The 26,205-nt window shown below is 54.2% G+C and overlaps 2 protein-coding genes across 2 annotated transcripts; one reads left to right on the forward strand and one right to left on the reverse strand.

Moving 5' to 3' along the window:
- Window positions 1-218: 218 nt before the first annotated feature.
- On the forward strand, window positions 219-8,689 carry LOC129465486 (keratin, type II cuticular Hb1-like). Its single transcript, XM_055247599.2, has 9 exons — window positions 219-602; window positions 2,526-2,734; window positions 3,338-3,398; window positions 4,382-4,477; window positions 4,981-5,145; window positions 5,408-5,533; window positions 6,263-6,483; window positions 6,687-6,718; window positions 8,102-8,689. The coding sequence occupies exons 1-9, from the start codon at window positions 219-221 to the stop codon at window positions 8,275-8,277; spliced, it is 1,470 nt and encodes a 489-aa protein (XP_055103574.2). The 3' UTR covers window positions 8,278-8,689.
- A 1,131-nt stretch (window positions 8,690-9,820) lies between these two features.
- KRT7 (keratin 7) lies at window positions 9,821-25,618 on the reverse strand. The gene is made up of 9 exons (XM_055248046.2): window positions 25,162-25,618; window positions 23,438-23,649; window positions 21,210-21,270; window positions 20,008-20,103; window positions 17,137-17,301; window positions 15,618-15,743; window positions 13,116-13,336; window positions 10,532-10,566; window positions 9,821-10,151 (listed from the first exon to the last, which is right to left on the reverse strand). Exons 1-9 carry the CDS (start codon window positions 25,483-25,485, stop codon window positions 9,982-9,984), a joined length of 1,410 nt encoding a protein of 469 aa, XP_055104021.1. The 5' UTR covers window positions 25,486-25,618; the 3' UTR covers window positions 9,821-9,981.
- Window positions 25,619-26,205: the final 587 nt, after the last annotated feature.

Here is a 26,205-nt window from a genome sequence, read left to right on the forward strand (position 1 = left end):
CTGGCCCCATAAAGCTCGGGCGGGAGGCGAACGCCGTTTTATGGAAGCGGCCGGGCGACCTGGCTCGCTTTTATTCCCGGCTCCGCGAGGCGCGAGGGCCGAGCCCTCCAAGCTCGTAAACGCCTTGGCCGCGAGCTCCCTCCCCGGGCCCGCGGGCCGCCATATAAGGCGCAGCGCCGGCTTGGGGTCCAGCTGCCCGCCCCTGCAGCCACCGCACCATGTCCTGCCTCTCCTCCCGCCTCAGCGCCCCCTGCGGGGTCCGCGCCTTCAGCTGCATCTCGGCCTGCGGGCCCCGGCCCGGCCGCTGCTGCATCACCGCCGCCCCCTACCGCGGCGTCTCCTGCTACCGCGGCCTCACCGGGGGCTTCGGCAGCCACAGCGTATGCGGGGGCTTCCGGGCTGGCTCCTGCGGACGCAGCTTCGGCTACCGCTCCGGCGGCGTGTGCGGACCCAGCCCCCCATGCATCACCACCGTGTCAGTCAACGAGAGCCTCCTCACGCCCCTCAACCTGGAGATTGACCCCAACGCGCAGTGCGTGAAGCAGGAGGAGAAGGAGCAGATCAAGTCCCTCAACAGCAGGTTCGCTGCCTTCATTGACAAGGTGAGTGTCCTGGATCACACCTTTCCTGAACCTGGAGGTCCTGGAAGGAGATGGAAATTCCCAGAGCGGTCTCTCTAGAAATGGGGAATGAGGATGGCTGATATTTTATATAATTTTAGGCGGTGCCGGCCCATCGTATTAAATAACATTGAAACACGTCGTAAGAAAATACATCTTCTTTAATGTCTGTTTCAATCCTTAAGATTAGGTGGGGGAAAATATCACTGGATGCTAATGTTTTTAGCATCTCTCTAATACTTGCTTCCCTCCTGCTTCTAATAAAGAGAGCAAGCCCCGGCTTCAGAACTGTCTAGGACAACTGTTTCTACTAGAATTTAATGTTCTGGTATTTCCCTTTATGTATGCCAAGTAATGATGGTTTTGCATCTCTGGTGGTAATATGAAGTTACTCTTTTAACCCCATACGTGTGAATGTTAATTGAATCCACTTATAGATAAATTAGGAGTAAAATAATATATGGGATGGTAAAATCCTGAAGTCAGCCTTGGGTGTACACAGAAGAGAAAGGAAGCAGAGAGAGTGTGAGGGGCTGGCCCAAGGGCCCACAGAGAGCGGGTGCCAGAACAGGGTTCCAAGCCCAGCCCCTCTCCAACTCTCCAGCCCCTGGGCTAGAAGGTCCACAGCTCGGGATCCCAGCTGCCCCACTCCCTCTAGAAGGGGCTGGTTCACCTCAACAGGCACTGCACCCTGGAGAGGTGACCAAGGAGCGGCTCGTGGAATGGACACTGGCCCAGGAGCAGGCCACCTGGCCTCCAAGCTCAGTTCCTCTACTGACACACTGTGTGGCACTGGGCAGAGGCTTCCCTTCTCCACCCCAGTGGCTTCCTCACCAGGGCTGTGTGTGGTGCAGCGTGTGAGCTGGCCATAACTCTGAAAGGGAAGATGGGGCCCAAGGCAGCCGTGAGACCCCATAGCCAAGACCACCTGAAATTATCCCATGTAGTATCAGCAGTCCCCACTCCCCATGTCTGCAAGTTCCAACCTGGGAATTCCCAGCTGCACTCATGGAGTTGGATGAAAAGGACCCCAGGGTTTAAAGGCAAGGAGACATCTCAGCTCCAGCTCAAATGTACGAGAAGTGTAAAACTGGAAGCCAAGGGCCCTAGTTTGTTTGCTGACATCCTTTCTGGCCAGCACAATGTATCGTTGCCCTGTGTTCCTCCAGTTTCAGTGAAATCCAGGAAAAGCGTACAAGCCTCACTTCCCTAGGGTCCTCACCCTCCCTGTTTTCCAAAACCTCTCCCCATTCACATTACATATGTCTGGCCCCCAGAGACATATGACACAGTGTCCAACATAAGAGTTTAGGCCACCTAGGACCACGCCCCACACTTCCCGATGCCTCCTCAGGCCCCAGGCACCCCGCTTGGTAAGAGCCTAGCCTCTTTGACCTCCCCAGCTAGGAAGCCCTTCCCACCTTGACCATCTGTTCAATCAAATGTTCACCAAGCCAAGGGCTGGCTATGAGGACATCAATAAATAAGCCATAGGCCCTGCCCTGAGGGAGCTTATAGTGAAAGGCATTCTCCCTACTCTATCCCTCCCAACACTGCTCTACATTCCTTTCCTCCAGGAAGTCTTCCCTAATTGTCACTACCCCCTACCCCCATCTGTCCCCTGCTAGCCTGACGGTAACCCAGCACAGCCCACAGGCCTCTCAGTTTCTCACTCATCCCATCCAGGCCCACCTGGACAGACCCTCACTTAGCCCTGAATAAGCAATTATGAAACAAGGATTCTCCAGCTGCCTCCTCAGGCTAGGAGAGACCAGCAGGGGCCATGTGGTCTACCCCTTGCCTCTGCACATCTTACTGCCAGTTCTATCTTGACTCTGGCTGTTCCCCAAGGAGGGCTGGGGATGTTGGCTCCTCCAACCAACTTTTCTCCCACTTCCACACCAGGTGCGCTTCCTGGAGCAGCAGAACAAGCTGCTGGAGACAAAGCTGCAGTTCTTCCAGAACCGTGAGTGCTGTGAGAGCAATCTGGAGCCCCTGTTTGAGGGCTACATTACAACTCTGCGACGGGAGGCCGAGTGCGTGGAGGCCGACAGTGGGAGGCTGGCCTCAGAGCTCAACCACGTGCAGGAGGTGCTGGAGGGTTACAAGAAGAAGTGAGTGCAGTGGAAGGAGGGTTTGGAGAAACTAAATGGGATTAAGTCAAAGTATGATAGATTTGGGTTAGACCATAAGAGGAACTTCCCAACAGGAAGAAAATAGTACAATAATCCTGTGGGGTGGGGGGAATTTCTTTTCTAGACTGAGAGTTTAAACGTTGGAGATTCTGAACTGCTCCAGCCTACTTCATCATTATGTGTTTATTTCATTAATTCGTCAAATATTTTATTGAGCATCTACTCAATGTTGTAGGTGCTATGTTGGGCTCTGAGTGGGAAAGGAGTAAAGAAGTAAGAAGGAGGAGAAAGGAGAGGTACCAGAACTGGGCAGGGTTCCTGCCCCAAGGGAGTTACAGCCCAGAAACAGAGAGGAGGTCTTTGAAAATGTGCAGGGCCCCCACCCTGACCCACATCAGGAATGAGAATCCCTGAAATAGAAAGAGCTTTGAGAAACATGGGTTGGTTTGAATGCTCAGAAGAAAGGGATGGACAAGTTCCCTTTAGTCCAACACCTTTTTGATTCTTGTGACCACCTCCAAAAGATCCAGTTCCTGGAATGTGTTTGCCTGTGCCTTCATTCCCATTTTTTTTCCTCCCCAGGTATGAAGAAGAGGTGGCACTAAGGGCCACTGCTGAGAATGAGTTTGTGGCTTTGAAGAAGGTGAGTGACCCAGAATCCTTGTCCCCTAACTCAGAACGGAGGCCAGAGACAGAAGGGTCCTAGACCCAAAGGTTTGAGCTGGGAGGCCTTGACTAAAATCAGGCTCTCTGTAGTTCGGAGAGGTGGAAGGACTCCCTTAGAATCACATGGCCCGGCTTCTTTCTATTCCTTTCTCCAGTGCTCCAGTGCTCCCTGGGTGCCTCTGGCAGCAGAATACACTGCCTGCTTCAGGCAGGGCAATATCTCCCCCACCTGAGGTTGCTCCCATATAGCCACCAGATTTTCACCTCCTTCGGCCCTGCGCCTGGCACAGAGTAGGCACCCTGTAAATATCTGCGAGTGAAAGAGCATGTGAATTGTAGACAATGGCTGCATCCTCAGGCCAGCAACAGCTCAGAACCACAGGCAGGGGCAGTGACCGTCATTCCTTGCCTCTTAGACTTGACTCTGTACAAGTGCCTGGACTCTCATTAGGCCCTTCCAGACACCTCCATATGAGGAAAGCAGGGGTTCTTGTGAGAAAATGAGGTGCAGAGGTTAAGGGAACTGCTCAGAGTCACACTGACTTGGAAGGGACAGAGTTGAGCCCTGAGCCCTCTTCTGACCACAGATCTAGATTACCTTCCATCAGATTCCAGAGCGGAGAGGGGTGGGGCATCATTAGAATTTGCCCACTGTACACTAGATCTTAAGTTTTGGTGATAGTGCATGACATGGATTCTAGAGGAATCATCCCAATGGGTACCAGAGGAAGTACCTGCAAACCTCAGTGTCCCCCTCCCTTACCCAAACCTGCTCTTGACACCACTACTAACTGCATAAGGGGCTTCACCACAGCATGATACCAGGCACTGGGATGAGCACGTACAGAGGGTTTCCAGGGAAGCTGCTCAGCCTGATGGGGTGCCCCTCCCTGGTAGGAAAAAAACAAGGGTTCTGAATTGTCTCCCAGTGCAATTCCTGTGCCGTCTTCTCCCCTTTAGGATGTGGACTGTGCCTACCTGCGCAAATCAGACCTAGAGGCCAATGTGGAGGCCCTGACCCAGGAGATCAACTTCCTGAGGCGGTTGTATGAGGAGGTGCGGGGTCACAAAGCAGCGGGGCAGCAAGGAGGATATGAGTTAGACATTGGAAAATACTTGTCACCATTCAGCTTCTGACCCCATGGTGGGACAAGGGGAAAAACCCCAGGCAGGTTCACCGTGAGCAAGTGAAGAAGTGTGGCTTGACCTCCCACTGCCATTCCCCAGGCAAGCTGGTGTTCCTGGTTACTAAAGTGACAATTGCCACAAGGTGGTAAACTCTGGTCCTAGACCCAAAGGTTCAAGCTGGAAGGTCCTGATTAAAATCAGGCACTGGGCCTCAGACATGGACTCTCTACCTCCAAGTCCTCTAGGCTCAGGACGCTGGGCTTGAGGAGTCCCAAGGGGGTCCCAGGGTTGAGGTGGAAGACTGTAACTGGGAGGGTGGGGCTTCAGACATTAAAGAAGCAGGGAAAGGGGACAGGGGATGATGATGAGGGTGGGCTACCAAGAGTAGGGCTGTGGTCTAAGAAGCTCTTGCCACTCCCCCTCTCCTGCAGGAGATCCGCGTTCTCCAGTCGCACATCTCAGACACCTCAGTGGTCGTCAAGATGGACAACAGCCGGGACCTGAACATGCACTGCATCGTTGCTGAGATCAAGGCTCAGTACGATGACATTGCCACCCGTAGCCGGGCTGAGGCCGAGTCCTGGTACCGCAGCAAGGTGAGTGGCACAGGACACCTGCCTGCTAGACATGGCCGTTGGAGGGATGCAAGGTATCTATTAAATAGGCTTCCTTTTCTGGGGATTCTGGTCCCTACAGATGGGAAGATAAGGGCTGCCTCTCTGAGGTTGGGGTAGCAGGGCAGGACTGCCACGTGTGGTTGCACAGGATGAGCACTGCACAACCTGCACAATCATCCATGGTGTCCTGAATGGATGGGAGGTCCCACCCTGAGCCTCATAAGCAACTCTACTTCACCAGTGTGAGGAGATGAAGGCCACGGTGATCAGGCATGGGGAGACCCTGCGCCGCACCAAGGAGGAGATCAACGAGCTGAACCGCATGATCCAGAGGCTGACGGCCGAGGTGGAGAATGCCAAGTGCCAGGTATGGGAGCCCGGCCCACCCCTCAGTGTAGGAAGAGAGTGAGGTTAGCCCTCAGCAGGGATTTGGGCTAGACCCCTTGCCAATGTGTGGGGACAAGGGCAAACACCCAGCATGAGGATGGACAGCCTCCTCCATGGAAAACTTTCTCCATTGTCACTGAATGGAGGCATTGGGGCAATATGGAGGGAATGAGGTGCTTCCAAGGGCAGAGTGGGGCAGAGGAAATAGCACCAGTCTAAGGGGCAAGAAACCTGGGCTCTCAAACTAGCTCTGCCACTAGTTTGCCATGAGACTTGGGAAAGGCATTTAACCTCTCTGGCCTGTTGTTCTAGATCAGTGATCGCACATTCAGACATCAACGGGGTTAGTAAATGAGTGAAGCAAGCAAGCTGTTCCCAAGGCACTTGGGTATGATAGGGACTATGGTAAACTGGAAAGCACAAAGGGCGGGGCTAGGCAGATCCAACTGAGGCAGGCCATGCAGAAATGTGGGTCCGGTGTGGCCAGATCCTCTGATCTTTTGAAAGAAGCCATGAACTTCAATTATTGTGTTAAATTTCCAAAATTGAAGACACTGTGCAAACATGCCTGGGAGCACTAATTTGCAACCCCTGGCCTAACAAATAGATAAGGCTTCTTTTTCTTCTGCTAGTCAGTGGTCAATGGTTACCTGGCCTCTGACCCTGAAGCCAGAACAGAGATCCTTAATAACCCTCCCTTCCCTCCCAGAACTCCAAGCTGGAGGCCGCGGTGGCCCAGTCTGAGCAGCAGGGTGAGGCGGCCCTCAGTGATGCCCGCTGCAAGCTGGCCGAGCTGGAGGGCGCCCTGCAGAAGGCCAAGCAGGACATGGCCTGCCTGATCAGGGAGTACCAGGAGGTGATGAACTCCAAGCTGGGCCTGGACATTGAGATTGCCACCTACAGGCGCCTGCTGGAGGGCGAGGAGCAGAGGTGAGGACCACAGCTGTGGGGAGGGTGTCCCCTCAGTTTCCCCCAGGCAGTGCTGCAGTGCTTCAACACCCAGGAGCATGTCTGCATATTATTTACTTGGAATGTGCATCAACGCTAATTGGAGGAGAGAATTTGCAGGTTAAACAGATTTCACCAGCTTTGCTCCCCACAACTAATTTCTGTCTCTTTGCTTTCCCTATAAGGTTGTGTGAGGGCGTTGGTGCTGTAAATGTCTGTAAGTAATCCATTTTGTGGGTCCTGAAATAAGAGCTTGGGGTTCTGGGCAGGCAAACTTTTTCTTAAAGCTTCAGATAGTAAAAACTTTAGGCTCGTGGGCCATGTAGTCTCTGCCTCAAGTGCTCCACTTCGTTGTCATGTAAAGCAGCCACAGCCAAAGGCAATACTTGAAGGAAGCGGTATGACTGGGTTCCAAGAAAACTTGATTGACAAACAGGAAACCTGCATGTGGCCATAGTTTGCAGACTCTAAAAGGAAAGACGGAGTGGGGCAGTGAGTGCTTATAGTAACTTAATTAGCTACAGTCATGTACCACATAAGGACTTTTAGGTCAAGGATGGATGGAATATAGGACAGTAGTCCCATTAGATTATACCATATTTTTACTCTACTTTCCTAGGTTTAGCTATGTTCAGATACACAAATACCTACCATGGTGTTACAGTTGCCTTTAGTCTTCAGTACAGTCACATGCTGTACAGATTTGTAGCTTAGAAGCAATAGGCTGTGCTATAGAGTAAACTTGTTAAACCTGTGGCCAGAAGGCTGCATACAGCCCAGGACGGCTTTGAATGTGGCCCAGCACAAATTTGTAAACATTCTTAACACTTACAAGATTTTTGTGTGTGTGATTTTTTAAAGCTCATCAGCTACCATTAGTGTTAGTGTATTTTATGTGTGACCCAAGACAATTCTTCTTCTTCCAATGTGGCCCAGGGAAGTCAAAAGATTGGACACCCTTGGGGCCTGGGTGTGGTGGCTTACACCTGTAATCCTAGCACTTTGGGAGGCCAAGGCAGGTGGATCACTTGAGGTCAGGAGCTTGAGACCAGCCTGGCCAACATGGTGAAACCCCGTCTCTACTAAAAATAAAAAAATGAGCCGGGCGTGGTGATGGGCACCTGTAATCCCAGCTACTAGGGAGGCTGAGGCAGGAGAATTACTTAAACCCGGGAGGCAGAGGTTGCAGTGAGCCGAGATTGCGCCACTGCACTCCAGTCTGGGTGATAGAGAGAGACTCCATCTCAAAAATAAAAATAAAATAAAAAAGACTGGCCACCCTTGCCATAGAGCCCAGGTGTGTAGTAGGCTATAACATCTAGGTTTGTGTATGTGCACTCCATGATGTTCGCACAATGACAAAATCATTTGATGCTGTATTTCTCAGCACATGTCTCTGTTGTGAGGCGAAGCATGGCAATGTCTGCCTATAGAGAGCACCTGGGCTAACAGTGTATCAAGGACGCTTGAGGCTAAGACTGCAGGAAGGAGTGCCCATGTGAGGGTTTGAGGGGAGCGGATAGAAACAGAGGGGAGAAGCTCTGAGCAGAAGGGGCCTCTGGCCGCCGGGAGACTGAGCCCTGTGCTCCCCCTCTGGCAGGTGTCAGCAGCTCCCGCGGCGGGGTCGTATGCGGGGACCTGTGCGTGTCGGGCTCCCGGCCGGTGACGGGCAGCGTCTGCAGTGCCCCCTGCAGCGGGAACGTGGCGGTGAGCACCGGCCTGTGTGCGCCCTGCGGCCAGAGCTGCGGCAGCGGCCGCTCCTTGCGCTTCGCCTAAGCGCCCCACTTTGTACCGACGCCGCCTCACCAGCAGCAGCCCCAGCCCCCTGAGGCAGCCCGGAGCTCCCACGGTCCCCAGACGTGGGGAAGGAGGGCTTCGGGGCCCAACCTCCCTACCGGCCGCCACGCCGCGCCTTCCTGTCTCGCATCCCCGCCCACTAGTCCCTTCACTGCTTCCGAGAGCACAGGGCTCCTAGCCCGGAGCTCTCCCAACCCCCGAGTCTAAAGGACTGTCCTCGCAGCCCTAGGCAAAGACCGAGTCCGGAGGCCTGGATGCCTGTGGCTTCTGAAGGACAGATGGGCCTGGAGCCCCTTGGTGTGGACTTGCTGTGCCTTCTAACCACTGCCTTCTAATACACGTGCAGGATAGGCCACCTCTCCTGCCTGGCTGCCTGGCTCCCTCCCTCTCCCCTGTGCTTGTCTCAGCATTTCCAGTAAAGCTCCTGGTCATATGCATTGTGCCCTGAGAGTCCCTCCTTCCTCTTGCCCACTTCGTCTTCTTAGTCGGGAGGGAGAGGGCCTGGATCTCCTGACACCTTGGGTGGGAACCTCATCACTGTGGCTGCTGGTCCACTTTTTCCACTCTCCACCCCAGCCCCCACCTCAGCATTTGAAAGTTCCCTGACCATAGGGTCAAATATACAGACTTCCTCTCAGAAGCCAACACACCCCAGATAGCTCCCCCACCCACACCACCACCATCACCCCCTGGGGTCCCAGACACAGAGACCTCCCTGTGGCTCCACAGTACCCATCATATGTGCTGCTGCCCATCAGGGACACATTTCCCCATGCATAGGCCCTGCCACAGCACACCTGCCACACTCACAGACACACAGACCTGTGTGTCGGGGACTCTGACATAGAGGCCCCCATCAAGCACTGACTTAACACAGATGTCCTTCCCCACTCCCATGGATCCAGATACAGATCCATCCCTCTGCTAAGGTCCTAGGCACAGACCTGTTACCGGGGATCTAGACTCTAGGACCCTCCTCGCATGCACATGCACACCTCCCCCCACAACCACCACCCCCACAGAATTCAAGATGCAGAGGACCTCTCCAGGGCCCCAGGGCCTGGCTGACCATGAGCCTGGCAGACCCAGCACCAGGAAGGACTGAGGACGGCTGGCATGAAAGTTGGCTGGGCCACCCGAAACTGGAACCTGGGGCAGCTGAACGTCTGTGGCCTCCTCACAAAAGGAATGTGCTCTGGCGGCTCTGGGCATGGGGGGAGGGAGGCAAACAGCCTTTCCCCCCCACTAGCAGGGCAGCACTCCAAGGCCCAATTGCTGGCAGAGCCTGCATTTCCCCGTGGCTCTTCTGGGCTTCCTCAGGAGAATCTTTGGGATCAGCCCCAGACCTGGAGGCCAAGGCTCACACTAGGTAAGCGTCCTGCTCCTTAGAGCAGCACCCCATCCCACCATGTGCCTTCTCAGTCTCCTGCACAAAAGGCTTCCTAGTCACCAGGGAGACCCTGCCTTCTCTAGTCCTGTCTTTCCCCCTGCCCAGCCTCATGAAGCCAGGATACCAGGCACGTGGATCACTCAGGCCTCAGAATGAGGCTGCTTTATTGGAAGCTATTCTGACATCACTTTCCAGACTGTCTCACGGTCTTGGGACCAGGCATGGGAGGCAGGGATGGGAATCTTCTTGTGACTGTGGGCGGTGGGCGGGGGAATGGAGTGGTGGGAGGCGGCTCAGTTGCGGGCACTCCTGCGACTGGTGGATGTGGTCCGGATGGAATAAGCCTTCAGCGGCCCAGGACCCCCACTGCTGGAGAAGCTCAGGGCATTGCTGCCCATGGTTCCCCCGAGGGTCAGCCCAATGCCACCGCCACTGCTACTGCCACCAGTGGAATTCACCACAGCTGGGAGAGAAAAGAGAAGGGCTCTCTTCAGTGTGAGGCTCCCTACCAGGGACCCCATCCCTTCACTGCACCCCACCCTCCTGCCCCAGCTGCCCCCTCCCTCACCCCTGCCCCCCCCTCCGTGGGCCAACCCAGAAGGAGCGTCTGACAGGGGTAGGGCTGCTCCCCAGGTGCTCCTGGCCCCACCCTGCCCTCTTGTACTGCTTCCCAGGCCATTGAGCCTGGAGGTATGTGCTCCAGGGGACCTGCCAATCCCTGTAGAAAGGAAGGAGGCTCTTGGCCCCTCCAGCAGGGCCCTGGGCCAGTCTGCCATTCTCTAGACCGAGCCCCATCTAAACAGCACAAGGGATGCTTCCCATGGGCTGCAGCCAAGGACTTACAGATATTCACGGCTCCCACTCCATCTCCAGCCAACCTGGGGGCAGAGGACAGACAGTGAGGATGGCTCTTTCCTAGAGTGGGAGGGAAGTGCTCTCAGCCCTCTCTCCTTCCAGGCCCCAAGCAGGATCACTGATTTTTCCTTCTTGCCCCACACTTCCAGCCTGCCTTCAGACTTGTAAAAGCAGCGAGGAGGCATGCAGGAAGGGAGTGTTCACCTTGGCGCTTCTATCCACTGGCCACCTGACCCCAAGCAATATCTCAGGGCATCCATTTCCCACCTATGCCTTGGGCCCAACTACAGGACCAAATTCATGGGCTTGTTTGTGAGGGTTAAATGACATAGTCTGTCTTAAGCCCTGAGCACCTGGGATTTGGTGAATGGTAGCTGCGTGTGTTATTTATGTAGATGGCTGCCTTTCCTCACCATATCATAAAAAATCCTAAAGGTGTCTGTGGTCTATTGATACTTTTATCCCCAGTATGAGGCCTGGAGAAGTCATTGCTTAATATATGTCAAAATAGTTAGTGAATCATTGACTGATTGAATGGGGCTCCAGCCAGGACTAAGGAAGGAGCAGGGAGTGGGGGTGGCTTTAAGCAGCCAGTGGGGCTGAAACAAGTCTTGCAGTAGAAATTAAAAATCCATTCGAGACAGCTGGCTATGTTTGTTTTGTGACTCACAGTCCCATTGTCGCCAAGCCCTTGGCCTTGGGGATCAGTTTGCTCTGTGGGGGCAGGGAAGACCTCACTTTGGTGGAGGGAATGAAGGGAGCCTCGCTGGCCTCTGTGGCCCCAAGCCCAGGAATCCGGCAGAGCAAAGGCTGAGGGAAAGAGAGAGGTTTGCTGAAAGCTTCCAGGGCGCTTGCTTAAATGGCCCCTGCTGGTGGTGGGAGTTGCTGGCACTTGTGGGTGGGGAGAGGGAGCCAGGTTGCAGTCAGGCAGCAACTCGAAGAATTTCTGGTACGACGCCTAAAGAACTCAGACAGAAGAGGCCTGAATGTCCAAGGCTCTAGTGATCTGTGTGACTTTTCTCATTCTAAGTAAGTGGGGGTTTTTTTGGTAACTTTGTATTCTTAAAGTAGGCCTCCCAGTTTGAATGAGTTTCTGGACCACAACTCTGATAGGTTAAGGGATAAAAGCAAGGTATCTACCTCCATATCCCCCTAGGGTTGGGGGGACCATATCCTCTCAGAGTACCGGATCTAAGCCTGGTTATAGCAGCTCAGACTGAGATTAAGCTTTCGGAAGAGGATGTCTCTGCGTGCTGTGTGACCTTGGGCACACTACTGACCATTTCTGAGCTTCAGTCCCCTTTTCTTCCCATGGGAGGAAGCCAGATCAGGTACCACTCTAAAAGTCCCCCAAATCTGACTTCTATGACAACAGAAGGCCCAGGGTATGGGTTCTAGAGAATGTGGGGGCCCTGTGCCTGTGGGAGAGGCAGAAGCAGAGAGAGGCATCTTGGCTGGAGCTTCCTGTGCCCAGATCAGCTTCTGTGATCCCAGAGACCTTTGGTGTTCAATTCTTCTTCCCACAAAGAAGACTGGGTGCTAACCCAGGCAGAAGGCGGGTCAGCAGCAGGGGCAAAGCCCCTTCCTCCTCCTCTCCACCTCCTACTCATACCCTGCGGCCCTGTGTCTCCTCTCCTCCTCCCAGCACCCAGGCCCTCGGCCCTAGCACCCCTTCACTCCCCAATCCCTTCCCTGCTGCTCCATTCATCCTCCATCATGTCTCTCTCTGGCCCCTCAGGAATAATACTCAGAAAAGAAAAGGTTCTTGTATACACTCAGCATTTTACAAATGTAAGTTACTGGTCTCTGGGGGTTTCCTTTATGGATGTTTTGTCTCCTCCACCCTCTGCAACCTCCCTGAGGGCAGAAACATGTCCTACGTATTCTCTGTTGCCATGGTGTCTTATAACAAGCCAAGAATGAAGAGGTTGAGTTCGAACCCAACAATATGCACATGAAGGCCCAGCTGCATAGACAGAGGTGGCGTGCGGTTCATGAAGAATGTGCTATAAGACTCCCCTATTTCAGCCTCCTGTCTGACTGCAAGTGAGTCTGCAAATATCTCTGGGGACAAACACAATGATCCCCCTCCACCACAGTCAGTTAACACCACATGATGTAGCACTTAGTTCTGTAGTGAGAAGCAGCCTGGCGTCCTGGAAGATCCTTGGAGCAGGAATCAGCACACCCTGACTGCACTCTGGCCCTGTTCCCTCAATTAATGAAACAACCACAGCTTTCCCCTCTGGAGACTAAGGAATCAATCATCTCTGACCTGACTACCTGAATGTGTGCTGAGGATCAAATATGATAACCCTAAGAAGCCGCACACACAAAGGGACTGTTGTCATTTCAACCTGCCCACTGAGCTTCACACTCCATGGTCTTTCCTTCTAGAAGGTCATCTCATTGAAGGCAAAGAGGCAAGCATCAGGTCTGTGTTCCCTGCATCCCCACACCCAGTGCCCTGCAGAGGAGGGACATACAGGAAATGCTTGTAAATGGATGAATGTCAAGCCCCAGACCCCACAGAGCCCTAGAAGCATCCCCTTTCCAGCTTCTTTATCCTCACCGGCTCTCCTCGCCCTCCAGCAGCTTGCGGTATGTGGCGATCTCGATGTCCAGGGCCAGCTTCACGCTCATGAGTTCCTGGTACTCACGCAGCTGCCGTGCCATATCCTGCTTGGCCCGCTGCAGGGCGGCTTCCAGCTCCTCCTGCTTGGCACGAGCATCCTTGAGTGCCAGCTCCCCACGCTCCTCAGCCTCGGCAATGGCGGCCTCCAACTTGGCACGCTGTGGGCAGCAGTGCAGCTGTAAGCTGGGGCTCACCAGTCTGCCTTCCTGCCTGCCCATCCTGCCGTGAGCACCCGGGCAACTAGCTTAAGGTGGCTTCATTGGCACCACCTACTCCCCCAAGCACCAGAGAATCCCAAGGGTTAAACACATAGGTTTCGATATCCAGTGCCTATGTTCCAGTTCTGGCTCTGCCACTTACTAGCTATGTGACCATGGATGAATCAACCCTGCTAAGCCAAAGTCCCCGCTTTTCTAAGAGAACAATAATCACAGTGTTTACCTCCATCAGGAGATTTTGAGGATGAAATGAGATAATATACAAGATGTCTGTGGCATAATGTCTAGCACACAGCAAGTGCTTAATAAATGCTATTGTGATCATTTTTAATGAATGCTATTATGATTTTCAAACCCCCAGTCCCCCAGCCCCAGCCCCCAGCTGCAGGAGCTCTAAGACCATGGGATCTTAATTGAGTCCCCAGATGTCAGGCAGCTGACAAAGACCAGAAACCACCTATAAAATAGGAACCAGTTGAGAGCAGGCCCAGAATAGGAGGGCCTGGAGCAGAGAGACCCTCCTAGATGCCCCCAGATGTCATGAGATGCATGACTCACAGTCCCCAGGTTTGGTCAGGGATGCTCTGGTTCCAGACCTGTGCCTGCCTGGAGCAGCTGCCACTTTCTCCCTGGCCTTACAGTGCCCTCTGCTTTGGGCTCAGCCCCCACTGCCAGGAGCCTGAATAGTCCCAGGCCTCATCTTGTTCAGCTCAGAAAGCCACCATCCCTTTCCCCTGGGCAAGGACTTCTCTCCCTTCTTACTGGCCATTGTCTATCCTCAGATCCTCTTCCCTCAGTGGAGGCAGCCTGCCTCTCTGCCAGAGACAGCATTCCCCAGGAGGCCCTCTGCCACTCTGCCCCTCGGCCACAGCTCAGTGCCCTGCCCTGTCACACTGGTGCCCCCAGAGCCAAGGCCATCCCCACTGCCTCTGGAGACCCCTTGTAGCTCCCCAGTGGTGGTAGACACCCAGCTATAGGCCTGGATCTGCCCTGTCGTGTGAGAGGAGAACCGGATGTGGTAGAGGCTGCAGGGTTTGGGAAACCACCATTTGTTATTCTGTGCTTCCCCTCCTGGCCTGGAAGCTGGCCCACTTCATGGGGTGACTCATGGCCCTGCCTCTGTGCCACAAGGCAGCCTCCGCCCTCCTGTAAACAGGCCCACAGGGCTCCAAGGGGAAGACATTTCTGGGTAAATCACTCCCACATCCCCCCACCACCCACAGCTCATCTGGAAATCAGCTTTCCGAAGCTTCCACATGTGTCGCCCTCCCCCTCTCTCCACTGCAGACACCTGCACAGGCTGAGCTACCCTGGCCACACCCTACTCAGCCAGGGCTGGGGGCCCTTCCCTCATCAACACCTCCACCCCCAGCTTCCAGCAAAGCTCATCCTCCCAGGCAGTCTCTCGTCTGAGACCCTTGCCCCTGCCATGTGCCAGGTGCTGGAAGAGAGGAGCGGTGAACCAGACAGACAGGGTCCCTGCTCTCCAGGCGTCTGTTATATTCCAGTGGAGGTAGGGACCATCAATCACTTAATGAATAAGACAGAACATTTCAGAGAGTGACAGGGGCTTCAAAGAACTTCAGACAGGCTGCCGAGAGAGGGGCTGGTGTTTGAGGGTGCCGTCTCTGAGAAGGGGTCTTTTCCTAAACCCCAGGGAGGAGAAAACAACAACCATGGACAGAGCTGGGAGAACCACATTCCAGGGGGAGGCAACGCTAAGTGCAAAGGCCCTGAAGCATGACCATTCTTGGCAAATGCAAGATGCCGGAAGCAGGTTAGCATGGCCAGAGCAGAGTGAGGGGAGTCGTGGAAAGTGAGGTTGGAGTGGGAAAGGGCCATGTGAGCCATTACAAGGTCTTCTGCTGTCCTCTGTCCCTGCAATGAACGATGAGCTCCCAGGGACAGCGCCCTGCACCCAGAACCAGGTGCAAGCAGAGTGCTCAGTATCAATGTAGAAGCGGTGGTGGCTTTCCTCTGGCCAGCCAGCCTGAGTCTCCCTCCACAGGATCTGTGCACATCCAGGACCCTTCTCCCATCAGCCCATGCCAGGACCTGGCCAAGAACATTCTGTCCTGGAGATCTCACAAGGGGGTCTGAGACAGTGGCACCAGCTTTGGCCGGGAGAGGGGAACCTCCTGCTCTGCATCCTGAGTTTGGCCTCAGCTGGCCACCCCTGCATGCCCCAAGTAGCAGGGAGAGCCAGGAGGGCTTGTCCCACCTGGTTCTTGATGTTGTCGATCTCAGCCTGCAGCCTCTGGATGGCCCGGTTCATCTCTGAAATCTCATTCCGGGTATTCCGGAGGTCATCCCCATGCTTCCCAGCCTGGGCCTGGAGGGTCTCAAACTGGAGGGGCCATACAGAGAGTTATGGCAGAGAGGTGGGCAGTGAGTACAGGTAACTCATCCCTCTCCCCACCCAAGGCCCCTCCCAACTTATATTTTCAGGGAAGGACCATCTGACTCCCATCAACTTTTGCCCGATGCCAGGAGACCAGATAGCAGTGTGAGGAAGGGATTCGTTCTCCTCCAAGTCAGGCAGGGAGGGACAGACAAGGCTCCGCAGGCCCATCCCCATTGACCCCAGGGCTCTTCCACTCCCACCATGCCCTTCTGCTGGAGAATCACTGAGAGTTTGAGATTCTCACCTGTTCAACACCCAGAACACCCATTTCACAGGTGAGGAGAGTGAGTCTCGGAGAAGAGAAAGCACCACCCAGGGATCACACAGCCAATCAGTGGTGGAATGAGGGCCTGAACCCAGGTCTCCTCGTTGGCATACTTGTGTTCTCACCCAGGCACCACGAATGACTCCCTATCTCTGCAGGGGCAGACCCTCTCAATCCTTGCCTCGGGATCCCTTCTTCAGGAACACTGGTTCACCCCAGCACCCACTCCTGCTCCCTCAGCTCCTGCCTGCACCATCAACTGTCCTGCCACCATGAAGTAGATGTGATGATTAAGCCTCCCAGGTCTAGGGCCCTTGCATTCAGGATCCAGTCCCTGCTCTTCCATCTACTAGCTGTATGCAGTTAGGCAAATTACTTAACCTTTCTGTGCCTCAATTTCCTCATCTTTAAATGGGGGTAATAGGCTGGATGCGGTGTCTCACGCCTGTAATCCCAGAACTTTGGGAGGCCGAGGCAGGTGGATCACCTGAGGTCAGGAGTTTCAGACCAGCCTGGCCAAAATGGTGGAACCTCATCTCTACTCAAAATACAAAAAAAATTAGCCAGGCATGGTGGTGCACACCTGTAGTCCCAGCTACTCAAGAGGCTGAGACACGAGGATCACATGAACCAGGGAGGCAAAGGTTGCAGTGAGCCAAGATCGCACCACTGCACTCCAGCCTGGGTGACAGAGCAAGACTCCATCTCAAAAACTAAAAATAAAATAAATTAAATTAAATAAAACAAAATGGGGGTAATAATGATGCCTATCTAATAGGGCTGTTCTGTGGATTACATGAGTCAATAATGGCAAAACATTCGAAAATTACCTAGTACTGTGTAAGTACTTGCCATATTTTAGCTATTATAATGATTAATCCACATCTATTTCCTCTGCCCTGTCCTCCCATCTTGGGATTTTCTCCAGGGCAGAGCACCACAGACTTAAACCACTGGTACCTGCCAGAACAGTGGGACCCAGGCCCTGAAGGCTTGAGACAAGTTGAAGAGTAAGGGAAGCTGCCACCAAGGACCCTGGCAGGAGGAAGTATGCCCCTGGTGGCCTCACACCTTGGTCTGGTACCAGGCCTCAGCCTCAGCCCGGCTGCATTTGGCCATCTCCTCATACTGCGCCTTGACCTCAGCGATGATGCCGTCCAGGTCCAGGGAGCGACTGTTGTCCATGGACAGCACCACAGACGTGTCCGAGATCTGGGACTGCAGCTCTGTCAACTCCTGTAGGGACCAGATGGGACATCAGGACTTAGGGCAGGATCCTATGCCCATGCCCACCCTGGGATTCCCCACTCACAAAGGAAAGAAAAGAGAGAAGCTGGGAGTGGGCTGAGTCACCAGGCAGCAAGGGGGCCCAGACCCAGCACACATTAAGTTACTTCATTCTGCCCACCCTTGGCTCCCTGAGGGCCCATTAGCAGTGTCTCAAATGAGAATCTGTCACGGTTAAAGGGGATAAGGAAATGGACAGTGTGGTGCACTGTGCTGACTTCTCACTGTGGGGTTCTGTAGGTGCACAAGCTCTATTGTGAGGGAGGCCATGGGGAATGGATGAAATTATCATATTCCACCGTGCTGCAGAATATTCTGCAGTCTGTACACTGATGACATGGCTCCAACTACCTGCGGGGAATATGCTCATGGTGTACTGTTGCATTAAAAAAAGCATGATGCGTTTTCACTCGTAGGTGGGAATTGAACGATGAGATCACTTGGGCACAGGGCGGGTAACATCACACACCGGGGCCTGTGGGGGAGTGGAGGGAGGGGGGAGTGATAGCATTGGGAGAAATACCTAATGTAAATCACGAGTTGATGGGTGCAGCACACCAACATGGCACATGTATGCCTATGTATCAAACCTGCACGTTGTGCACATGTACCCTAGAACTTAAAGTATAATAATAAAAATAAAAATAAAGCATAATGCTATTTTTATTGAAAATGTATATTTCTATATCTTTATGTATATGTAAGCACAGAAAAGTCTGGAAAGATAGACACAAAGATGGTAACATTGGGTATAAGTAATCCATTTTCTTTTTTTTTTTTTTCTTTTTTTTTGAGACAGAGTTTTTGCTCTGTCACCTAGGCTGGAGTGCAGTGGCACAATCTTGGCTCACTGCAACCTCCGCCTTCCAGGTTCAGCCAATTCTCCTGTCTCAGCCTCCCGTGTAGCTGGGATTACAGGCACCCGCCACCATGCCTGGCTAATTTTTGTATTTTTAGTAGACACGGGGTTTCACCATGTTGGCCAGGCTGGTCTCCAACTGCTGACCTCAGGTGATCCGCTCACCTCAGCCTCCCAAACTACTGGGATTACAGGCATGAGCCACAGCGCCCGGCCAAGTAATCCATTTTCAATTTATGGTTTACTTAATTTTTTGGTTGTTTTGCAATGAGTAGTATTACTTTCACCATGACAACAACTTTATATATATACACACAGGTGTGTTTACACATAAATAAACTAAACTTTCACCATAAAAAGAAAACACCTTTATATATATATAGAGTGTGTGTGTGTGTGTGTGTGTGTACACGTGTGTTTACACATAAATAAACCATGTGATAGACCCAGGAAGACCTGAGATTAGAAGTGCCTGAAGCAAGCCTCAAAGAAACTTCCCCTGAAATTAACACCTGTGGACATTTGCTCTGAGGGGCTGGTGGAGACTGGACGTTCAGGCAAAGACTAGACTGAAGAACTGGTTTGTAATTAACCTCACAAGCTAATTATGCCAAGCCTAGCCTCTGCCAGCTGACTGGCCACCCTACCTTCTGCCTAAGGCCAGAGACTCACACTGATGAGAGTGGAGAGATTTTTAAATCCTTTTGAAGAAAAAGAGCTGGAAACCCCGGAGGACAAGGGTGAGAGGGAGAGAATGAGAAAGGAAGGGAGGACATTAGAGTGGTAAGTTGGCAGGCAGCTACCTGCCCAGCCCCTCTGGGAGTAAACGCTCAGGCAATCCAGTCTCTCCTGACTTGGGATCCCCTGCTGGCCCTACCTAGCCCACCTTTGAACCCTGTCACAGCCTGGAGTCCCCTGACCTCCTCCTGGTTCCTTCCAGTCCCACCCAATCCCCCTTCCTTAGAAATGCTGCGATCATCCCATGTCTCTCCAAGGTCAATCCTGATTGACTCACCCCCACCTCCTCCCGAATCCTTAGCCCATCCTGAATTCCTGAGTCCAGAAGGGATAAAGGGCAGGATAAATCCTCCCAACCCCTGATGAAGGAAATAATGTGTATAATGGTCCATTTCCAAGACAAAGTGCCTTAAATTGGCTTAGGTCAGCAAACTACAGAAGAAATAGGATATACCAGCCCTCTGCTTGAATAGCCAATGCCTGCTTGTCGGCCCCCCAGCTTCTCTTGCCCTCACCTGAACCAAAGAAGTTTAGTCTAAGATGAAGTTTTACTAGCCTGCAAAATGGCTCACTTTGTCTGTTCTTATCAGCCTGCCCAGCTACTTAGGTCATAAGTCAAATACTTAAAGAGCCCTTGAGCTGACTAGGATTGCAACGCATTGTGAGCTGCAACAAAACGCAGCAAGATAACCTAAAAAAAAAAACACCTAAAGCCCGGACCCAACAACCAATAGGCGACATCCAGGAAGATTGTGACCCCGTAGTACTCAGCCTGTGAGGAACTGAGGGAGGGACCTGTGCACTAGGGGATAAATTGCTTGTTGTGGCTGTGCTGGGCCTACCTGCCTATCAGACACCCGTCTTGCAAGACTGTCATTAAAATCTCACTTTCGCTGTTCTCCAGGTCTCTGAGTCCATTCTTTGGGTTTGGACGGGTGAGTTTGTTTCTCTCACACTGACACATATCTGGACTGACCCAGAGGTGGGGGGCTGGACCAGATGGCTCCCTGGTTAGAATGTGTAGGATAAGACATGTCACCCAGCCCCGTGGTCCTCACCGTCTCATTGAGGGTCCTGAGGAAGTTGATCTCATCATTCAGGGCATCCACCTTGGCCTCCAGCTCCACCTTGCCCATGTAGGCAGCATCCACATCCTGGGGGTTGGGGCAAGATGGGGCAGAGGGAGACCATGTCCTCAGTACAGGGAACATTTAGTAGGGGTGGGAGCAGGCCTGCCCTGTCCAACCCACAGGCCAAACACTACCGCCCTACCCAGAAACAGTTTCTACAGCTGCCGGACATGGTCACAGCAGGAAGCTTGCCCTGCTGACCCTCCAGACTGCATGGCGGGCATCAGCACTGGTATCCCAGAGCAACTGAAGCCCCAACCTAGCACTTGACCAGTTCCTAAAGACCTAGATGGTTTCAACACCATTAGCTCCACCTACTAACCGTGTGACCTGGAACAAATCACTTCAACTCTGGCAGCTCAACTTTTCATCAGTCAGTAGCAGAACACAAAGTTATTCAGATTCCCAGCCCCGCTCCCAGAGACGGAAAATCTTCAGGCTATGTGTCTAATTTGCAGCATGGTAACTATGATGCAGGCAGGCCTCAGATAACACGCCAGGTGAAGATGGTGTCTGAGCCTCTTCCAGCTGCACTTTCCCGAGGTTAAACTCCTATGGACAGGCCTCACTTTTACTCATTCCTGAATCTCCAAGGGCCCAGCTCCCAGGGGCAAGTTGCAATTCTGTGGTTTGGCCTGGAACACCAACTGCTCAGTGTATTGAAGAGAATCTTAAAGGGCATGTAGACAAGACCCCTAAGATACTTCTAAGGCCTTCCAAGCTTGCACATCTGCAGGAATAGAGAGCTCATGCTGGCTCTAGGCAGCTCGTTGCATTCATTCAGCAAACATTTCAGGCCAGCCAAGCAACACCTTTGTGATGAAAATATTCTGGCTTGAATAGAGCACTTCCTTATTCAGTGTTGAAATCTCCCTCTATAACCTCCATCCTTTGCTCTTAGTTCTAACCCCTAGAGGCCTAGAAATGAGTCTAATCAGTCACCACACACACACACACACACACACACACACGTACATGCACCCACAGGACAGGCTGTGCAGACTTCCTCTTGGACAGCTCAGGCAGGTATGGCCAGAGGTCCCCATGGGCTGATCAGGTGAGAGGATCCTGTGGTCCTTTGTTCCATATGTTTTCAAACAACCCTCCTCCAGCCTGTCTTCCCCACTCACCTTCTTCAGCACCACAAACTCATTCTCAGCAGCTGCGCGGCGGTTAATTTCATCTTCGTACCTGCAGTAGAGGAGTGCCTGGTGTTGATGCAGCTTTGCCTCCATGCTCCCCCTGCCATATGCAGCTGTGAAATCTGCCCTGCCTCCCTTCCCCTACTCTTTAAAGACACACCTGAAAAAACAGGTGTCAACTACAAAACCAAATTTCCCTGACTTCCACGCGGCCATTCCTACGGCTTTGAGTCTTGGCATGGGGGGTTGTTGGTGGGGCACATAGGAAACATGTGAATGACAGCACAAAAGCTGCATGTCCTGGGAGAAATAAAGCAAATAATAACAGCCATACGCATGAGACTGTGTTCTACAAGGTGTGCATCATTATGTGCTTCTTGTGCATGAGCTCATTTCATCCTCACAGCAAACCTATAACAATGGTACTGTGATTATCAGAGAAGGGAACAGAGACACAGAGAGGCAGCGTAATCTGTCCAGGTCACTAAGCTGCCAAGTGACCAGACTTGAACCCTGGCAGCTGACTCCAGCCATACCCTAATCACTACCTAATCCCACCCCTCAGGGGCAAAGAAGGAGTCTGAAGGGGAGGAATCCTGTAGAATCAGGATGAGGGATACACAAAGTCCTGAAAGAACCAGGTCCCGCCTAGATGATCCAGCCCCCATCCTTCCTCCCGTAGCTCCCATCACTCTTCCTCCCAAGGAGCCACTCTTGGCCCTTAGGAGGACCTGGGCAAACAAGGCACAGAGGAAGAGACCACATTGGCTTAATCTAATGTTTATGCTGAGACTCAAAAAAGAGTGTTGGAAACAAGAGTTCCAAGAGCTGCTGGGAGCAGTGGGGACAACCTGGGGTGGAGGGCAGGACATCCAGTTAGGCCAAGCCCCTTCAGGAGCCAAGACTCAGGGTGGGAGGTGCCCAGACTCAGGGTGGGAGGTGCCCGTACCCTCAAAGTTGCACTTCCTCAAGTTCTATAGAAGCTGGAGAAATATCTGCAAGGCTTCCTGTCCACCCCTGCCTTGGCAGTGCACGGCCAGGTCCAGAGGGTGCACAGATCGGAACTCCCTGAGCAGCTGCACACAGGGACCCTCCCTGTACCCCTTCCCTGGACTCCCTTCCAGTTCCTCTTTCAGTCCCAGCCTGGATCTCAGGCTGGCTCCACAGGAAGGTGCACTGAGGGTTTGGGGTGGGGGGAGTATGGGGGTGGGCAGCAGGTGTGCACACACGCATGCACACACGCATGCACACACATGTTAGTCCTGACAACAGGGGCTGAATGGTGGCCCCACGTCTTCTCTACTCTGCACCTGTCTGGTTCCACCTGCTATGGGACTAATCCTGTTGACTTTTGCCCTAGGGAAGTGGGAGTGTGGTGGGGGGGGCACTCCACAGAGACCTTGTTTGCTGTCCTCCAGTCAGAGCCAATGTACTTGGTCCTGCTTAGTCACACAGCCACAGGCAGGGGACAGAACTCACTCACTGCCCCAGTGCCCCTCAGGTGTGCCAGGGTGGGGCCCAGCCTGAGCTTCAGGCTTTTGTTTCTATTCAACGAGAAAAGAGGGCAGAAAGGCCTGTCCTCGAAAGCCCCAGTCCCAGCCTTCCTGGGCCTCCTTCTGGCTCCTGCCATGACCACACTCACCCTCAGCCTCTGCAGCCCTCCCATGGCTCACAATGACCATTTTCCCTCCCCGAATCTTCCCTTCCCAAATTGGCTCTGTGTCCCCTCCTAGGAGTCAGGGACCTAAAATTCAAGTCCCAGCTCTCCCAGTGACCTTTGCTGTGTGAGCTCAACCAAGTCCCTAAACTTCTCTGGTCTCTAATTCCTCCCCTGAACAAAAGAGAGTTGCTCTAAAATAATCTGTGAAGGTCATACCAGTTCTGAAGCTCCCCTGTCAGAAGACACTTTCTGCCCTACTCTCTCTCGGGGCATTGGTCAGGCACCCAAAGCAGACAGTGCAGGTCAGGGCTGGGCTGAGACATTTCACTGGGACTGAGTCAGGGGAAAAGACAGAATAATTTGGAAACAGCCCCCAGGGACAAAGAGGAGAGAGGAAAGGCAGGAAATGTGTTGGTCAAGACTGGCCCCTCAGGGAGTTATAGGACTGAGCAGCTGCATGCTGATTCCTGAAGCAGGCAGACTTGCACAGGGTCAGCGGATGAGGGTCACATTGGCCCGGGGCAGGGGTCTTCGCATGTGGCATAGGGGGCATTACTTATTCTTGAAGTCCTCCACCACATCCTGCATGCTCCGCAGCTCCGCCTCCAGGCGGCCCCCATCCACCTGCAGCGCCTCGAGCTGCCCCCGAAGGCCAGCAATCTGGGCCTCAAAGATGTCTGGGAGGCGGCTGCTCTTGGCCGACTTCTGCTCCTGCAGCAGCGTCCACTTGGTCTCCAGCAGCTTGTTCTGCTGCTCCAGAAACCGCACCTAGAAAGGACGAGAAGGAGGAAACTCAAGAGGAGCCGGAGCATGCCACCCACAGCAGGATTGAGGAGCATCGTCTTTAGCCACTTAGCAGAGCCATGCTCCCCCTGGCTGTTCCCCTGCCTGGGGCTTCCAGCCCTCTCCCTTTGGACTCCAAATCAAGTGTCCTACAGAGTGATCCAGGAAGCAGGTCTGCCTGGTGCACGGATGTGCCCCGTGGTTGACTCTCGACGAATGTGCTCCAGGGCCTCCTCTCCACTTCACTCCCCATCACATTACAGGTGGTGTTCTCCACCTCCCTCTCTGAAGGGCCACCTCTTCCTGTCAATGGATCATGAGGATGACCAGGCCCAGCCCTCCCTTCTGTCTGGGACCTCTTCTCTTCCTTCCTCAGTATCCTTTCTTTCCTTCCCCTTTCTCCAGCAAGGCCTCAGTCAATCCATGGTAAAATGACCCCAGCCTGGGGCCCACAAAGGCCCTTAAGGAATAGGTGGTATGACTGGAGGTGGGAGGCAATAGATGCCTCTGCAAAACCAGCAGCTCAGGGCCCCAGGCCCTGGGGACCACAGAGAGTAAGACGGTGCAGCTCAACACATGGGGGAACCTGGGCCTGGAGCAGCTTGGGGAGGCCCCTACGAAATCTAAAAGACTGGTCTGAGTGAATGGCAAGGAAAGGAGGCCATGAGGGAGGGGGGTGTGGGAGTACACTTGGTCTAAGCCTGAGGAAGGGGGCCCTGGCCAGAACAGCCCAGCAGGGCCAGCCCTGAGTTCCTGGCTTTGGCTGCACCCCTCCCAAAGCCACCAGTCAAGTCTGCCCCTCGCCCCCTCTAGAGGCCCCATGTGTGGCGGAGGCCAACAGCCAGGAAAAATATCTCCAAAATGGACCCTTTTCGAAGCCCCTCTCTGCCACTCCCTGCCCCCAACTGGGCTGTCTTTAAGGGCAGGTGTAACCTCTCCTCCTGCCAACTAAGGGAGGCTGGAGGACCAGGCAGGTGGGGGCGGGGCGGGGCGGGAACCTCCCCCACTGCAGCCCTAATCTCCAGCACCTGCATCCGCATCAGCATCTGAGAGAGCCTGGGTCTCCCCCGCTGGGAAGGGCGTGCCATCCAACTCCATTCCTGACTCCACACGGTCCCCTCTCAGGGAAAGGGTCCCAGAGAGAGAACTCCTGGCCTAGGCCTCTGGAACTCCTAGCCCGAGGCAAAACTGGTCCAGGGGACCCACAGGCAGCCAGCGAGGGCAGCCCTACAGCACTCAGGCCCGTACTCCGGGAGGAAAGGGAGGGGCAGCTGGGCAGCTTGCTGGAAGGGAGGGCTCGGAAACCGAGGGGATAAAATAGCCACGGGGTTCATGCGAAGGAGGAAGGACCCCCAGATCGTGTCCCCAACACTGGCGGAAAGAGAGAAGGGCGGCAGTGCTCCCCAGCGCCTGGCCCGCGCGCAGGCAGGGCTAGTTAGGGCGGCTGGTGTGGTCTGGAGCGCGGCTCGAGGCGGGGCGAGGTCCAGTCCCGCTCACCTTGTCGATGAAGGAGGCAAACTTGTTGTTGAGGGTCTTGATCTGCTCGCGCTCCTCCTGGCGCACCCGCTGGAGGGAGGGGTCGGCGTCCAGCCGCAGCGGGGCCAGCAGGCTCTGGTTAATGGTGACCTCGCGGATGCCGGCGCCCACCGGGCCCCCATAGGCAGAGCGCACGGCCACGCGCGGCCGCGAGGCGCCCAGGCCGTAGAGGCTGCTGCTGCCAAGGCCGCCGGGGCGCGCGGAGCTCAGGCGCACCTGGGCACCGCGGCCCGAGAAGGCGGCTGAGCGCGAGGTGAATACCGGGGAGCTGAAGTGGATGGACATGGTGGCTGGGCCGGGATGGACCTAGCGGCGGGCGAGGAAGAGCGCGCACTCGCTGACCTCGGGGACACTCCGCGCCTTTTATCCGCCGGCGCGGGCGGCTGGGCTTCCACAGGTAGGGGCGGGGCTGGCCGCGGGCCACCTTTCTCTGCTGCCAGGCCCCTCCTGGGGCAGCGCTCCGCCCTCCCGCCCCGCCGAAGCCCAGGCTTTCAGTCCAAGCAGGGATGGTCCGGAGTAGGCAGGGGCGCCATCCCTAGACGGCCACAGAGAACAGCGGGCGACCGCAGTTCCAGCCCATCGGAAACGGACTCAGTGAGGGAAGGCTTCCCGGAGGAGGATGCCTGGAGAGGGGGTGAAGAACATAGAGATCCCTGAGGCTGGAGCAGAGAGACCCAGTGGCAAGAGACTGGGGCAAGGGGTGGGCTGAAAAGTTCCAACCCAGGAGTCAACGCCCAGACGCCCCCATCCTCCAGGCTGCTGAAGCCAGAAAGGCATTCCTTACCGCTCTCCCTCACACCGATCCAGCTCCTCCTTGAGAGATCAGCTCACTTGTTCAGGAGTCTGACCCCTCCTGGCCCAGCTAGTTTCCCTGGCTGCGTTCCCTCCTACTTCATTTCCCATAGAAACTAGGCTGAGAGAGACACGACCGCACTTCTGGCTCCTCCCCTCCTCACTCCAGTAGGCCTAGGAATCCCAGGGGCCTTGGGAATGCTTACCCTGGAC

Source organism: Symphalangus syndactylus, chromosome 17, assembly GCF_028878055.3.
Source record: "Symphalangus syndactylus isolate Jambi chromosome 17, NHGRI_mSymSyn1-v2.1_pri, whole genome shotgun sequence".
NCBI lineage: Eukaryota > Metazoa > Chordata > Mammalia > Primates > Hylobatidae > Symphalangus > Symphalangus syndactylus.

What these genes read in the sequence shown, in the direction of transcription:
- LOC129465486 (XM_055247599.2), top strand. Translation starts at nt 219, where the DNA reads ATGTCCTGCCTCTCCTCCCGCCTCAGCGCCCCCTGCGGGGTCCGCGCC. An exon ending in TCGCTGCCTTCATTGACAAG is followed by an intron (nt 603 to 2,525) that starts GTGAGTGTCCTG and finishes CTTCCACACCAG; the next exon opens with GTGCGCTTCCTGGAGCAGCA. An exon ending in AGTCCTGGTACCGCAGCAAG is followed by an intron (nt 5,146 to 5,407) that starts GTGAGTGGCACA and finishes CTACTTCACCAG; the next exon opens with TGTGAGGAGATGAAGGCCAC.
- KRT7 (XM_055248046.2), bottom strand. Translation starts at nt 25,485, where the DNA reads ATGTCCATCCACTTCAGCTCCCCGGTATTCACCTCGCGCTCAGCCGCC. An exon ending in CTGGAGGGCGAGGAGAGCCG is followed by an intron (nt 10,567 to 13,115) that starts GTGAGGATAAAG and finishes CTCTGCCCCCAG; the next exon opens with GTTGGCTGGAGATGGAGTGG. An exon ending in AGTGGGAGCCGTGAATATCT is followed by an intron (nt 10,152 to 10,531) that starts GTAAGTCCTTGG and finishes TTTCTCTCCCAG; the next exon opens with CTGTGGTGAATTCCACTGGT.